Source organism: Lepisma saccharinum, chromosome 28 (assembly GCF_977018435.1).
Source record: "Lepisma saccharinum chromosome 28, izLepSacc3.1, whole genome shotgun sequence".
In the NCBI taxonomy this organism is placed as follows: Eukaryota; Metazoa; Arthropoda; class Insecta; order Zygentoma; family Lepismatidae; genus Lepisma; species Lepisma saccharinum.
Window position 1 is genome coordinate 21934610 of NC_139256.1, and position 16610 is coordinate 21951219.

The window sequence follows — 16610 nt, forward strand, 5'->3', positions numbered from 1 at the left end:
TCGAGTATTACATGCATGCTACTGCCGCCACGCACCTGAAGTCAGTAAACCTCCAATCACTCGAAACTTACATCATTTCTGCTTATATTACAACAAACTGCTCACAGATACGTACATTAACCTTTTGTGTACGAGAAGGGTTTACTTTTCCGACACATCAAACGGATCACCCTGTGTGTGTGTGTGGAGGACGAATTTTTGAAGTCCCCAAATAGAAAATGTTCTTGTGCCATGCACATATGCACCATCCCATTTCACAAGTTCAGCCCTCCCGAAAAAAATCCTACCTACGCTAGTGTTGTATAGTGCTGTTATGTTGTTTCATTTTGACTCATTCCATCCATGCTCGGCTACTTTTGACGCATCTATTTCACCTTCACGTGTGTGCTGCTCTTGTTCATCTATTGACCTTTGTAAAGGCCTCCAGATTTTTCTACATATTCTCCCGCATTCACATAGTATATGTGCTGTATATGTAGCTTTTGCTGGCTTGTATGGGATTTTATGGTTTTGCATTTAGTAGTAGGTTCCTTAGTCTTCTTACTGCTGAAGTATGTCCTCAGTTTGAATTTTGAACCATTTCTGTTTAACTTTTCTGTTAAGGGGGAACTAAAGCCGATTTTGCTGTAACTTTTCGATAATAGATGGCAGCACCATTTGTCATGGCAACCGAGTGCATGTTGCCAGATCTCCGCGTAAATGTAATCGGAAGTATGGTAGATAATGGTTTTGTCTCCATTTTAAAATCTAGCTTGATCCATTCAAGTCTTAAGGCTCTGGTCGAGACTTAATTTCGTTACCATCGTCATGCGAATATTATAATAACATTACTGCTCATAATTACCAAAAGAATTAAGCACCATTGCTCACAGGAAAGACTTGATTGACATTACAATATCCAGCCCCAATCCATTATTTCCTCTACGCACAACTTACCAATAACTTCATGTCGTTTGACTCTTATAATCTCGAACGAAGCTTATCTCAAGACAACTGGTTTACCAGTCTTTGCACAGGATTTTTTACCACACGCATCCATTTCACGGTAAAGCACACAGCACATCGTCAGAAAAATTACTAAATTGTCTTTCTCTTTCTGAAGTTGGCTGAATTCTGTTCCTTAACGTTCTTTCTCGTCATATTTTGAAAGATTTTTTTCTTCGTGGTTTCACAGTGCGTAGGAGACAAGTTTGAAATTGCGTTGACATGTTACGCCACGTTGTTTCTGGGTTCTCGGTTGGACCGGTTTCACTGTCACGTCAACGCAATATGCGTTTGACAGGTGAAGCGGGCAGCGAAGCAACGCACAGCTTACACAACGCTATAATTTCCTGGGGAGTGCCACACACTTCCTTACTCCACCTACCCTACCCACCCCAACAAAACTCTTCTCAAAATATTCTGTTTAGTAGATGTTAAGCTGAGTGTGAACAACACAGCAACACAAAAAGGTTGAAAATATAACTACGTATTGTGTATAATTTTTCAATCTGTTGTTTACAGTAGCGGCGATTAGCGGGAGGGCGAGGGGGCAGTTGCCCCCTACTTTTCGCCACTTTTGCCTCCGCACTATGCTAAACCTTATCTACAAAGGGAGATATACTGTCTTTGCCCCCCCCCATCGTTTTGCACCTTGCCCCCCCCCACACGGTTTTGGAACCCAATCACCGCTACTGGTTGTTTATATACGCGACACAGGAAAGATACACCTTTTTATCATCCCGATGGCATAGCGTGAACGTCATCGTCTTCTAATCAAGGGATTTGGGATTTGATACCAAGTGGAGGTGCATAGTGGTTCGGATAGCAAATCCTACACTCAGTGGCGCAGGAACGTTATCATTTGGGGGGGTTACAAAATTCAGCCTCCCATGTGCGTATACTTCACACGTATATGCATATCTAGGTATAATGTGAGGGCATGATTGAAAATTCGATTTTATAACACCACACACGAATTTAATGTTAGTCTGTCATGTCTCGTCTCGTTTGTGTAAGTATTCCGTTTCAGAAAATTACATTTGTATGCTATTTTCGAACCGACGCGACCACTTCTTTAGAAAAGTGTACCCCCATTTCTTTACGCAAAGGAGCATTCGTCTGCAGCGTCATTTTTTGACAGTGCACTTTTTCTGATCAAATCGTTCCACACATTATAAGTTATCAACAATGTAAACGTTTTGCATTGAGAAAATAGGTTCTTTTTACAGTGGCCCCTTGCTTCTCTCAATTTTGAGACGGATACAAGTGGTACAACTTGGAACTACGGATTCAGGGGGTACAGTACTCCCTTCAAAATTTTGCTGGGGGTACAGTGCACCCCTGTATCCTCCCCGTTCCTGCGCCACTGCCAACACTACACACCACTCACAGGCTTGGTCCTACAAACCCATTGATGCCCCTTGAGAAGTCCGATAAGAGGTTGTATACGGACTGACCTAAAGTCAAAAGGGCAGGAGATGCGTGTCACAGTACAGCGTGGGAAGTTCTTCCGTGAAAAGAACACCTTTCCCCCTTTCTGCTGCTTACTAATCTTGAGATACAGCGTGCAAAGTGTATGCTCGCTCCGCGCGACCTCTACAAGTGCTCAAGGCCAAGGTAAATTAATAAAGCGCATCTATCTGTACTTTAGTATTTATTATCACACAATATACAATGTAATACTGTTCAACCGTAGGAAATGTCGACCTGAACTGCAAAATGGCACGCGTTCTCATTGGCCCTCCTTCGAAACTCGACACTCATTTTTTTTTTCTTGAAAAAGCACCAGAACTTCTGAAAGAAAAATTTAAAAGCAAAATAAGTTATCCATGAAATAAAAACTATAGTCGTTTACAAGCTTAGACCTGTATTATATGGACGTTACAACATGGCAATTTGAAGGCGGGCAGGTGAGGGGATTAAGCTGGGAAAAGGCCCTACTAAATGTCAAGGTATGCATCGGAATATAAACTGTAAAAGTTGACTGTCTAAGACAGAGTTTCCCAAATGGTTCTACCTACTTCCCCTTTAGAGATAGGTGCGTTATTTTTAAATTTAAGGGAGATAGTGATTACAGTAAAACCTCGTTAATCCGGATCCCGATTAGCCGGACTTCGTTTCCGGACAGGCAAAAGGCAAAAAAGAAAATGAAGCAGAATACAAGGTTTTAAATGTGGCTAGAAGTCAACAAGAGAACTTCACAAAGAAGAGGCAGTCAACAACCACTGATGAAATTCTGTTTCCCGCTGACTTTGTACTGTACTGTATAGTGTATTTAGGCATCCTCTTTAAATACATCATAATAAACGTGTTTTGTTGCTATAGACGGAGTTTTAATGCACTTTCTACTGTTCCTTTAGGTTATTTCAGTTAATCCGGACTTTCATTAAACCGGTCAACTTATCCCCCCACTAGTCCGTATTAACGAGGTTTTACTGTATATTGAAATAGTAGCTATAGATAGAGAAAGAAAAATAAAACAACGATTTTTGGAGAAACAGGCACAGGCAAGGCCATATTAACCAGTAGGCTGTAGCCTAAGGTTAAGGTGAGCAAACGTCCCGTATTTGCCGTCCCATTTTTTGAGTCCTATTTTTTTTTACTTAAAACGGGAGGCCAAAATGTCCCTTTTTTGTGATAATCACTTACCAGCATAGGATTGCTGCAACAATACATCTTCTCTACTATTACTATGAACTGTGGCATTGTTGAGTAGAAATGATTTCACATTTCAATGTCAACAATGTGCCATGTTCCAATTTTCTTAAAATATTGGAATGTCTTCTCTGTTTACCTGGAACTAATGCCCCCAGTGAACGAGTGTTTTCGGACAAGAATGGTTTGTGGACAATTAACAAGAACGCTCTTTCAGTACCAACTCTGAAGGCTATTTGTGGACAAGTAACAAGAACACTCTTTAAGTACAAACTTTGAAGGCTATTTGTGGACAAGTAACAAGACCACTCTTTAAGTACAAACTTTGAAGGCTATTTGTGGACAAGTAACAAGAACACTCTTTAAATACAAACTTTGAATGCTATTTGTGGACAAGTAACAAGAACACTCTTTAAGTACAAACTTTGAAGGCTATTTGTGGACAAGTAACAAGAACACTCTTTAAGTACAAACTTTGAAGGCTATTTGTGGACAAGTAACAAGAACGCTTTTTCAGTACAAACTTTGAAGGCTATTTGTGGACAAGTAACAAGAACACTCTTTAAGTACAAACTTTGAATGCTATTTGTGGACAAGTAACAAGAACCCTCTTTAGGTACAAACTTTGAAGGCTATTTGTGGACAAGTAACAAGAACACTCTTTAAGTACAAACTTTGAAGGCTATTTGTGGACAAGTAACAAAAACACTCTTTAAGTACAAACTTTGAAGGCTATTTGTGGACAAGTAACAAGAACGCTTTTTCAGTACAAGCTTTGAAGGTTATTTGTGGACAAGTAACAAGAACGCTTTTTCAGTACAAACTTTGAAGGCTATTTGTGGACAAGTAACAAGAACACTCTTTAAGTACAAACTTTGAAGGCTATTTGTGGACAAGTAACAAGAACACTCTTTAAGTACAAACTTTGAAGGCTATTTGTGGACAAGTAACAAGAACGGTTTTTCAGTACAAACTTTGAAGGCTATTTGTGGACAAGTAACAAGAACGCTTTTTCAGTACAAACTTTGAAGGCTATTTGTGGACAAGTAACAAGAACACTCTTTAAGTACAAACTTTGAATGCTATTTGTGGACAAGTAACAAGAACCCTCTTTAGGTACAAACTTTGAAGGCTATTTGTGGACAAGTAACAAGAACACTCTTTAAGTACAAACTTTGAAGGCTATTTGTGGACAAGTAACAAAAACACTCTTTAAGTACAAACTTTGAAGGCTATTTGTGGACAAGTAACAAGAACGCTTTTTCAGTACAAGCTTTGAAGGTTATTTGTGGACAAGTAACAAGAACGCTTTTTCAGTACAAACTTTGAAGGCTATTTGTGGACAAGTAACAAGAACACTCTTTAAGTACAAACTTTGAAGGCTATTTGTGGACAAGTAACAAGAACACTCTTTAAGTAGAAACTTTGAAGGCTATTTGTGGACAAGTAACAAGAACACTCTTTAAGTACAAACTTTGAAGGCTATTTGTGGACAAGTAACAAGAACACTCCTTAAGTACAAACTTTGAAGGCTATTTGTGGACAAGTAACAAGAACACTCTTTAAGTACAAACTTTGAAGGCTATTTGTGGACAAGTAACAAGAACGCTCTTTCAGTACAAACTTTGAAGGCTATTTGTGGCCAAGTAACAAGAACGCTTTTTCGGTACAAACTTTGAAGGCTATTTATGGAGATGTAACAAGAACGGTTTTTCAGTACAAACTTTGAAGGCTATTTGTGGACAAGTAACAAGAACGCTCTTTCAATACAAACTTTGAAGGCTATTTGTGGACAAATAACATGAACGCTCTTTCAGTACAAACTTTGAAGGCTATTTGTGAAAAAGGAACATGAACGCTCTTTCAGTACAAACTTTGAAGGCTATTTGTGGACAAGTAACAAGAACGCTCTTTCAGTACAAACTTTGGAGGCTATTTGTGGACAAGTAACAAGAACGCTCTTCCAGTACAAACTTTGAAGGCTATTTGTGGACAAGTAACAAGAACACTCTTTCAGTACAAACTTTGAAGGCTATGTTGCTTAATGAACAACGCAGTAAAATAAGTAATCACCAAGAGAAAAATAGATTGTTGAAGAAATAGATTCAAAAACCGTATAGCGCTACAGCCCAATATTGGTCCAAGGCTTACCTACCGACTGCTGGCCTCCCTCCCACGCGAGCCACCAAGGGGGCGTGGAGATCTGCAGCCAGACTAGGGGGACGGGTGGTCGGCCCGACCAACCCTCAGCCGTTGTAGGACTTCGCGACCGGATTACGCTCACTCGCTCGGAGCTCCCCAATTTCCTCACGATGGTGGGTTGCCACCTACCCTATACACAGACCGAAAATTCCCGGAGACTGAACCCGGGATCGAACCCATGCCGTCCCGCAACCGCCGCCGAAAGCATGATGCCTTTGACCGCACGGCCACGGAGGAGGACAAATAGATTGAAAGGAAGACGAAAATCCACAGAAAAAATAGGAAGAAAATAATTGAAATAAAGACATAGGAATTAATAGCAAGTTACTAGTTTTCACATTATTCAAAACGGTTAAGATTACTCATTTTCACCCTTCTACGTTTGTGTAAATCAGGTTAATTTGAATTTGGCAAAAGCTATAACCATGAAGCCCAAACATCCATAGCCGAGACAATGGTCCAAACCAAGACCGTATCCACCACCATAGCCCAAATGAATTTGCGACTCTTTCTTCATCAATTTCATCTATTCATCGTTCATCCTCATGACCACGATGAGCCAAAAGTTACAGAAAAGTGGTGCAAAATAATAAAACAAATATAAAATTCAAAAATACCAATAACGAACGGAGGCTTTTTTAAAATTAGATTAATTTGAATTTGATTTTTTTTAAGCCCCACTTTATGCACAGATAGGCTAATTGGGACTGAACCTAAAGTTTAAAGTGAGATCAGTCTCAGGTTTCGATCCCGTGACCCCTTTGATTACAAGGCGACGACGCTACCACTACGCCACCGGGAAGAGTTCCCTTAGGCTACTTTTGGTTTGCTGCTTAGATAATTCCATACTTTATTCAGTTCGTGTTCGTGATGTCATTGATGGGCGGGGCTTGTGCTACACTTGCGTTTGAAAAGTGAGACCTGTTTTTGCAAACGGTTTACTATTAGTAAGAACAGAGAAGTCATAAATAGTTAGGAATAACTCACCTGCATCACAGCAATTTGGCGAAAGCTCTAACCATGAAGGCCATAGCCCAAACCTCCATAGCCGAGACCATGGCCCAAACCACCATAGCCGAGACCATGGCCCACACCAAGACCGTATCCACCATAGCCCAAACCATGACCACCATATCCTACAGCAGCAACTGGGGCAGCAGCAATTCCATGGCCGATTCCATAACCTCCATAGCCAAGACCTCCGTAGCCAAGTCCTCCATAGCCTAAGCCTCCATAGCCCAGTCCATGGCCTAGGCCAACACCACCATAGCCTAGGCCTCCATAGCCTAGACCCAGGGCTCCTCTCTTCTCCTTCATCTCTTCAGCACAAGAGATGGCGGCAAGAGCCAGAACAATGATTGCCTGCAGAAGAGGAACATAATGCTTCAGTTAATGCAAGGATATGGACATAATTTTTTGTACAACTAATAAACACCTAATTGTGTCAACGTGGAACATAAAACAGGATGTTTAAAATGTCGGAATAATATGAAATTTTTAATACATTAATGAATCATTATAGACATTATGCATTACAAAGGAGGCACCATAGGCAACGACCAAGACGATAAGAAGAAGCACTATCCAGCCTAGCTTTTTCCTAAGTACAGGAGTAGAAATTAAGTTGTGCCCGTTTCCCCATTCTCACTCGGTTTGCCAGGTGCCTAGCCTTGCCTATGCTGATGGCTCATCATATATAGGGTGTCTCAAAAATATGGGACATTTTGAAATGGAAAATAAAAGACGATGATGAACTTTGAAGCAAGTGTATTCATGGAGATGTATAGTACAGGGTATGCAATTAATTGTAAACATGTTATTCATTCACAAGATGCCCTTCATGTTTTGCAAATGACGTCAGGAAGATGGCTACCGTTTGTGCGTACACAAGTCGTCGGGGAACATCGTGCACTGCTCGATGTAACATGTATGCCTACATGTCCACGGGAATCTGATTGATATCTTCACTCTTGTCTTTAGTTATGCAATTGTTGCCGCTGAATGCTTTTGTAGTTAGTTTCTTGAAACTTGTGCATGCCGTTGCAGTTGATAATGTCGCGTATGCAAACTGTGCACCACTCCACTGCTCCATGATAACTGAATGGCATGGCACCTACTTCATATTTTGTACATTATGAGCCGCCACATTCCTCGCAGTGTTGCCAAGTTACAATTTCAAAAAAATCCCATATTTTTGAGACCCCCTTTATTTGTGATGTTTGTGTTTTCCTGTTCCTTTACATAGGTATTCCCACACTTATGGATCACTCTATATATTGAATTCAATTGTTGGTCCAAGATGCTTCCAATGTGACTTAATATGGCTTGAGTTGCCACTAAAACGTAATGCTAAAAATGAAAATATTACAGATAATAATGATCGTCAAAGAAGTGCTGTTCCAATAAGCGCAATAAAAACCTAAAAGTTAAGTACGACTTATTTCCCGTACCTAACTCTAGTGTTGTCGACCTCCGTGGCGAAATAGTTATCACAGTGCGCTACGATGCTAGGGGGTTCAGGGTTAGAATCCCGAACTGGGTATAGGTGTATTTTTTGAGTGTCCCTTCATCATTCATCCTCATCTTTGAGATTACCCAAACGTGGCAGAAACACGAAGTAAAATCAAGCAAATCAATCAATCAATTCTGTTGCTTGCACATAAGAGTCAATGTGATGTTCTGATAGAAACGAAGTTTAAATGGCATTCCCATCAACAGGGCGCTAAGATTCTTGTTCAAAATGGACTCGAATTGAGTGAGGAAAGAGATTATAAATAAACTACTACCTTTCTTACAGGAAACACGAAAATACAAATCATGATCTCACCAGTGCAGGTTCTGGGTTCGAATCCCAGCAGCCTGAGCATGCTGCTGTTCCTTCATCGTTCACCTTCATGATCACGATGAACCAAAAGTTACAAAAAAAGGTGGTGCAAAGAAAAAAATATAAATACGAAAATTTCAATAAGAAACGGGGACTTTTTTGTATCGAAATAAACACGTGTGCTTATTATTCACCACATTCTGTATTCATACCAATTACCATAATGATTTGTCAACCAGAAAAAGCTAATTTATTAATCCACTTTCTTATTTTTTATCCTCCGTCGTTACGTTGTGCGCGTAGCGAAGCAGAACGGAGTTGACCTCATTACACAACTCCTCATATTTTAAACCACGTATTCATATTTATACTATACGTACACCACTGCGGATACGTTATTTAAATTTCTAGTTGCGTAAGATATTAACATCCAGTGCAGTCGGTTGCTGCACACAACATTGTATACAATAGAGCTTGTGTCCTCATTGGAGAAAGAATGAAGTTCATTTACGTTCAGACTAATTTGGACTAATAAGTCTTGAAAAACAGCATTAAGATTGTTGTAGACGTGGTTATACTCTATCTCGGCAATCTTTGGAGCAAGCGAACGAAAGCAAGTCCGTGCGCAAGTGGCGACTCTAGAGGGCTACCAGCCGCTTGCAGCAGCACACACGGCTTTGCTCCGCCCACTCGCTTTCTCCCCTTTTCTACCGTTATGCTCGGCCTTGCTACACAGCTTCCCGACATAGTGTGTTGGTTGTAGTACTGTGGATTGTCGTAGAACATACAGCAGCTATAGAATGAAATGCTAAGAACATTTCTTCTAATAAAATAACCGAATTATCAAATCAATTAGGCTATCCGTTGCACAGCCTTCCCCCTTTTAAAGGAATGGAGCTTTCACATTCATAAGCAACCTCCATTTACGTCACAACTGTCATTTTCACCAGACAAAACATGAACAGCAAGATAGACGCAGCATGCAACACGCTTTCGGAATTCACACGAAATTTGTCATTCTCGACATACTCGAAACTGCATTTCTCCACTCCGTCACGTGAACATATGAGGAGGGAGAAGGGGGGGGAGCATTTTGAACTTTCTTGCACTTGTGAGAATTTCAAACTCGTGCTTTGGCTTCAAATGGACATGTAATTTTGAAGTCCAGTTCAACGTTTTGCACTTTCGAAATGTCCATTGTAATTAGGTTTACATGTTTGTCGTGTACAGTAAGAGTTGTTTAAATGCATCTTAAATTGTTGTCATGTTCCTTTGTTTCTTGGTCAGCTGTCGTGAAATGCACATTACTTTCTTCGTCAGAGGTCGCTGTCGCCTTGTAATCAATGAGTCGCGACCAGGAGTGTATATTCTAGGGTAATTAGGCTATATGCGAAGCCTAAAGCCCACAGCCTAAAACACAGACCAGCAATCGGTAAGAAATCTTAAACAAAATTATTAATTTTAATGAGGTACTGTTATTTCTAGAGTTGGCAACATGATTTCTTATGGGATTGCAACCTTGCCAGGACCTTCAACATGGAATCCGAACCACCGCCCACTGTATCTCAGCCATCTTTTAAGTACATTAGTAGGTATTTGTAAAATAGTAGTTCTTCGTTATTTGTATTAACAATGACTATGACATGAGATAAGCCTGGGAATTCATATCTTCAGGAGTAACTGTTGCAATCATAGGAAATAATGGATCTTGAATATTCTTGCGTTTTTTCCATCGGTTAACTAGTTAACGTATGGCGTTGGAATCAACAAGTCCCTGGTTCGATTTCCGGTGTCGACTTATTTAAGTGTCTAGTAAATCTAGTTCCGTTTAATGAATTTGTGCTAAATTTTGTTTTATTCTTTTACTATTTGCTGATTGCTCGAACATTTTTGTTCGTCGTAATGTAAGTAACTTTCTTGAAAACTTATGTCATCCCTTTTAAATGGGGGATTGAAGGTATTATCGAACATGAACACCATAACATACCAGTCCGCGGGGTGAACTACACCATCCACACTAGAAGTGCTATCAGAAAACAAATAACCTTAAATTGTGATCTATGATTAGATTTATTTTGAAGGCTTTGTGGTTTTTCTTGTTACAGGTTTCGTTTATGTGCAAAACGGTCAATGCTTCTTTAAGGAAAGTTGCTCTTTACCTTTTTAAATATATTTTTGTGTTGAAGGACATTAACATTTCTTAAACTTGGTAGTAATTTCTGATTGTTGTCCACATAATGAATATTGTTATCATTATTAATTCTCTCCAGGACCATAGCTACTTTTCACTAGAGCTACGACACAGGTGCTCCGGGTTCGAATCCCGGCCTGTTCTTTGTGAATTTCCCTTCATCAATTTCATCATATCATTACTCATCCTCATATTCGATATTAGCCAAGAGTGGCAGAAATGCGAAGTAAAATAAACCAAATCTAGCTACTTATCGACACCGCCATATTTACCTATCACAATCAACACGAACTAGATAAAATTTATACACTTACAACTAGTTTCAGTTTACTAACGTTCATCATCCCTTGGTATCTTCTTCACTTAAAATTTGATGTCCTAAATAAAAGTTTCAACCTTTTTTAAAATATTTTTTTCGAATAGCATGTGTTTCAATGAGATTCCTAATGACTTCTAAGTTATTATTAACGTACCACCAACTACTGAAATCTAATCGAAATATTCCGTTATTTTCGTATCTAATTATTTTGACTCTCAGATTAGCTTTAATAAGTATTCCACTATTATCTACAATTCCAATAGAGGAATCTAGAGCTTCTAGAAGTATTAACATTTAATAATTACTCTTAAGAGAAGTGTTCAGTCTAAATTAGTCTAATATTCTTGACGAAGATGGCGTTTGAAGTAATGTTTTTTATACATTTTGTTCTTTCTCTATTTTTCTCGACATATTACTGCTAAACAACAATATATTGTAACTCTAAATTTTACTATAAACCTGATTTATTTTGTGAATAAATTTTGTTCTGGATCGATAAAGGTTTTCGTATTATTTAACTACTCTTGCAAGTGTAAGTAGTATACGATCTTATAAGTTCTTTGTTCAATGTTGCATCAATAGAATTTCATCTATAAAACTCTTCTTGTTGCTCTCAATTTGGTTACTCTATAGTTTAAAGTTAACACTGCAGTTGTCGCGCGTATCACGATAGTGATCCATGGATGCCACTGCCGTTTGGCAACACTGTTGACCTTATCTCCCAGTGTATTATTATGGAACAGACTAGGAACTCGGTTCATCGAGCATTCATTTGAAAAAAGATCCACTGTTGACTTGTTATAGGGCTAACATGATTTCAGTGTATCACAATAGTGAATCTCGCAATTACTGAGGAGAGCCATTTCGGAGACTTAATATTTTCATGTACGTGTTTCTAAAAATCTCTTACAAATGTATATCCAGATCACAAGAAAACTGTTTGTGAATCTTGTGTGGAAAGAGATGTAAGATTCCGAGACACCCTGCATTATTTTGTTTCATCACATTCAAATGTAATTCACTAGATTTAGTATTTCCTCCCTCCTGTAATGTATTAAGTGAAAAAAACGTACATTTTTTAAGTGCTTTGGGAACGCCACTGGTGTCACTCATCGCAGCGAAGTCAAACATCTTCGTGTTCTGGCGTCAGTGCGGAATTCCTTCGTTTTTAGGTTAGACTTGTTTAGTTCTCTTAGCGTAAATAATAACAACTCCGGTGAAGCCCCGAAAAATTAGTGTATTTATGTTAAGGGAACAAACCTAACTGACCTAACCTAAAACGTAGGCCTTCCTCGTCTGACGTCAGAACGCAAGGTTGTTCTCCAGCGTTGTGCGATAAGGGACACACAATGACGTCAGAATTCCAAGGTGCTTGACTTACGTGCGATGAGTGATACCCGGTTTTGTGTGGGGGACTGATCAGTAAAATATAAACACCAAGTCGTATTCGAACCCACGATTCTCTAGCAATTGCAGGACCGTGTCTGGGACAATAAAAAATTGTATACACTATGACGAATGTCGAAGTTATAAGAAGTACAAGGAAGCATGGTGTCTTGGCCCCAGATCAGTGATGTGCCGTAGACTATAAGTTTACGTCTACATGCGTTGTCTACACGTAATCTACGCGTAGATTACATTGGTTTGTAGTTTACATAGACTACGTAGACAATCTAAAGTACATTAAAATTAATTTTCAAGGCTTTCATGAAAGGAAAGTGACATTTTCAACTATTGGTTCCTAACGAAATGAAAAGAACATTATTTACAACAAAATGTATCTTCTCTTCTATTACCAACTATGGAAGATGATAAATAGTATGCAAAAAACAACAACAGATGGCAGTCGTGAGGCAAGAGTGGTCTTTTTCCCATAAAACACTAGAATATTTCCTATATTAGGTTTCTTTCTAGGTGAGAAATTGTTCGAATTTGGAAGAAAGAGTATGAAAAGTTCTCTTCACACATCAGCAACTGATACGCAGTATAATTTTCTTTTAATTCCACGGCGCCCTTTGCTAATTTATCACCTTTCGCCATGTTGTTTACATAGATTACCTAATCTACGTGTATAAAATAGTCTACGTGTAGAATGTAGACTATCGTTGTTTACGCGTAGACGCACATCACTGCCCCAGATACACACAGGATGAAAAAATAATCTCCAACCAGGAGCACAACGCGAGCATGAAAATTACACGCTACGTCACAAGCAGAAAAGAGGTTTTCCATTCACTCACCAGAACCTTCATGTCGGAATAGTGTGTTTAGCTGAAAATTCTCAGAGAACTGTACCTGCCTCCCTTTTACAGAGAACCTTTATATATTAAAAATCTGCTCTCAAATTTCTCCACCAATCTCTGCTGTCCCCCTCCCCTCTTTTTTCGTGCAACAATCTGTTTCCCGTCCTCCAATCTCCGCGGAGTCAGCCAAAGTCCTTTCTCTCTGTGTGTGAAATTTCCGGTATTCGGTCCCTGTGCGTTGCTTTCTTCACATCCACTTGGGTGTCGTTACGTCATCCCGGGGTAACGATGCAATTAATGCGATTATTAAGATGGCTTGATGTCGGGGGAGGACGTCTGGAGCGGATTCCAGGAGTGACAGCAGAAATTGAAAGTTCTTTTTCTTCTTTTTCCAGCCTTGACTTCGTACGTTAGGGACAGATTTATCTCATGGACGGTGCGTTCTCCATTAAGAAGCACATTACTGTTTCTTGTAAAGTTTTTCCTTTATAAATACAACATTGTTAATGATTTATGATTTGCTTTATTATACTTCGCTTTTGTGCCACTTTTGGTTAATTGCGAAGATGGAGATGAGTGATGATATGATGAAGTTGATGAATGGACGCTCATAAAAATCCAGGCCCAGGCCGGGATTCGAATCCGAGACCCCTAACATGATAGCGCGATTTGATAACCACTCCTCCACGCGGGCCGGCTACAACATTGTTAACAAATGAATATTCTATACAGGGTGTCCACCTTAAAACTCGTCTATGTTTTATGTCGGCTTTATATACATGGCGAAGTCAAGGCTATTACGCCTTTTCTTCCACATAACCATCTACTTCGATATTCTCACACATTCTCACCCTTAGACATACACACACATGCACACACACAAGCAAATATATAAAATTCCGCTATAACATAGTCCAAAACGGTACACATTAACGATAATTCATCTTAAATATTACATATAATCATATTTTTTTGTCTTACTTTCTTCTACAATTCTTTGCACCTACAGTTTGGGAAATCAAATATTTAAATTTTAAAGCCAAACTCAGAGGTGTAACAGCCCTTTGAGAAGGAGATTATATGTGGATATCACATAGTATTAGAACAATCCATTAGTGGTGAGTGTGAAGCTGTCCTATGTGGTTGCATACATTCAGAAAAATAACCCCGGTTTACGAGTGTTCGTACCAGGGGTGTGCCCATCCCCCGAGGACAATGGTGCAAAACAATATATGTAACTTATCTGCTTATATCTTGAAAGCGAGTGAGCAGTCGAATCGGTAAGTATGTCAAACTCATCGCTAGATGGCACTAACATGTCTAAAATAGGCAAGTAGGCATTAGCTACCATGACGATCAATGCTTATATAAGCAACTCTAAAATTAAGAAGGCAACAAAATGGGCGGTGTGCTTGAATTTGTATAGTTTAAAATACATCCTTTTCCCTTCCAGTATAAAGGACTAACAAGTTACTGACCAATGGCAACCATTTAAACTTTTACTTTTTTATAAAATTCTATGCAAGAACTGCTGAATACTTGTATGTATCTCGTCATGTTTCGTTCTAATCTTAATGTTGTGATACAGGTATAAAAGTTTTAGTGTAGATATTAAGTAGCGTTTTCTTTGTCAAAATATTATTTCAAATTTAAACCCTCTCTCCCACATCCATACATAAGCCCTATGACGAGCGTAAAAGAGAGCAGTGAAAGTTCTTTTTAATAACTCTAATAAAAGTCCCTTGTTATGTGACCAACATATATTGTCAACATTATAGGATTTGTAACATCTGAAAATATTTGGATGCTGCAAAGTAAATCCTCTATTGGGCTAACCAATTACCTCGAAAAATTGCATACAGTTTTATGCATTTAGATACATTAGCTAGTGGCTAATGCCTACTTGTCTATTTTAGATATGTTAATGCCATCTAGCGATGAGTTTGACATACTTACCGATTCGATTCCTCACTCGCTTTCAAGATAGAAGCAGGTAAGTCACATATATTGTTTTGCACCATTGGCCTTAGGGAGATGCGCACATTCCTGGTACGAATCCTTGTAAAACGGGGTTAATATCCTGAATGTATGCAACCACACAGGACAGCTTCACAGTTGCCACTAATGGATTAACTTTTAATTACTATATGACCTATCCACGTATAATCTCCTCCTCACAGTGTATTATTACCTGTCAGGATATTCCACACTCAGGAATTCCTTACAGGAAATGTTCTAAGATAAGGACTGGTGCCTTCCTGTTGTTTTGTGTATGGACCCTGTCTGGGAGTGTATATATAAGATGATGTTTTGTATGTTTCATCAATTTATTGTGAAGTTTCGTCTGAAGAAGACCCTGTTAGGGGGTAGAAACGTTACATTTTCAGTGTATATATTTTTCATACTATAAATTTTGCCTTGGTTAGTATTTTAATGTTTTATCCTCAAAGGGCTGTTTCACCGCCGAGTATGGCTTTACAGTTTAAAATAGACGAGTTTCAAGCTGGACACCCTGTATAGAATATTCAATTGTTAACCCAAATATCGCACTCTTAACACATTTTCGTACCTGGTGACTGTAATAAATGAACTACAAGCTTCAAAATTTGACATTATCTTCGTTAACAATACCTCTACCTAAAAACCAATTGTGTGTATAATTATTAGTAGCTAAAAAATCAAAAGTACCTGTTTCTTAAAACCAAAAATGGTGTTCCTAATTTCGTCCCACTAAGAACTTCCGAAATAATGAAGTAAATACGATTTTTCAAATCTTGTCAGTTTTAATGTTCATATTATTTACTAAAAGTAATTACAAGAATGAACATTATTATTGGGATGTAGTGAATTAATACAATATTTCATACAGGAAACTAAAAATCTAAATTTAGCAAAATTCAGAAAGAATATTAGGTTTAGACTACTTGAAAAAAAAACCTTATTATTATATCCATAAGTTCCATGTTCCCAGGGATGCGTCTTAATCAAAAACATCCCATGTTTCCAGGGACACGTCTTAATCAAAAATAAAAAAATATGAAGGGGCGTTTTTTGGAACAGGAAAGATGACAAAATTAGGAACAGGAAAGGGGACGAAATTAGGAACAGGAAATGTGACGAAATAAGGAACAGGTAAGGGGACGAAATTAGGAACAATTCTCAAACTAGTGGAGGCTCTCACATTCTCAACAAGTA

The 16610-nt window shown here is 38.7% G+C and overlaps 1 protein-coding gene across 1 annotated transcript; it reads right to left on the reverse strand.

Moving 5' to 3' along the window:
- Positions 1 to 2622: 2622 nt before the first annotated feature.
- On the reverse strand, positions 2623 to 13479 carry LOC145980820 (uncharacterized). The gene is made up of 3 exons (XM_083113908.1): positions 13413 to 13479; positions 6826 to 7200; positions 2623 to 2775 (listed from the first exon to the last, which is right to left on the reverse strand). Exons 1-2 carry the CDS (start codon positions 13422 to 13424, stop codon positions 6853 to 6855), a joined length of 360 nt encoding a protein of 119 aa, XP_082970034.1. The 5' UTR covers positions 13425 to 13479; the 3' UTR covers positions 2623 to 2775; positions 6826 to 6852.
- Between the last annotated feature and the right edge of the window lie 3131 nt (positions 13480 to 16610).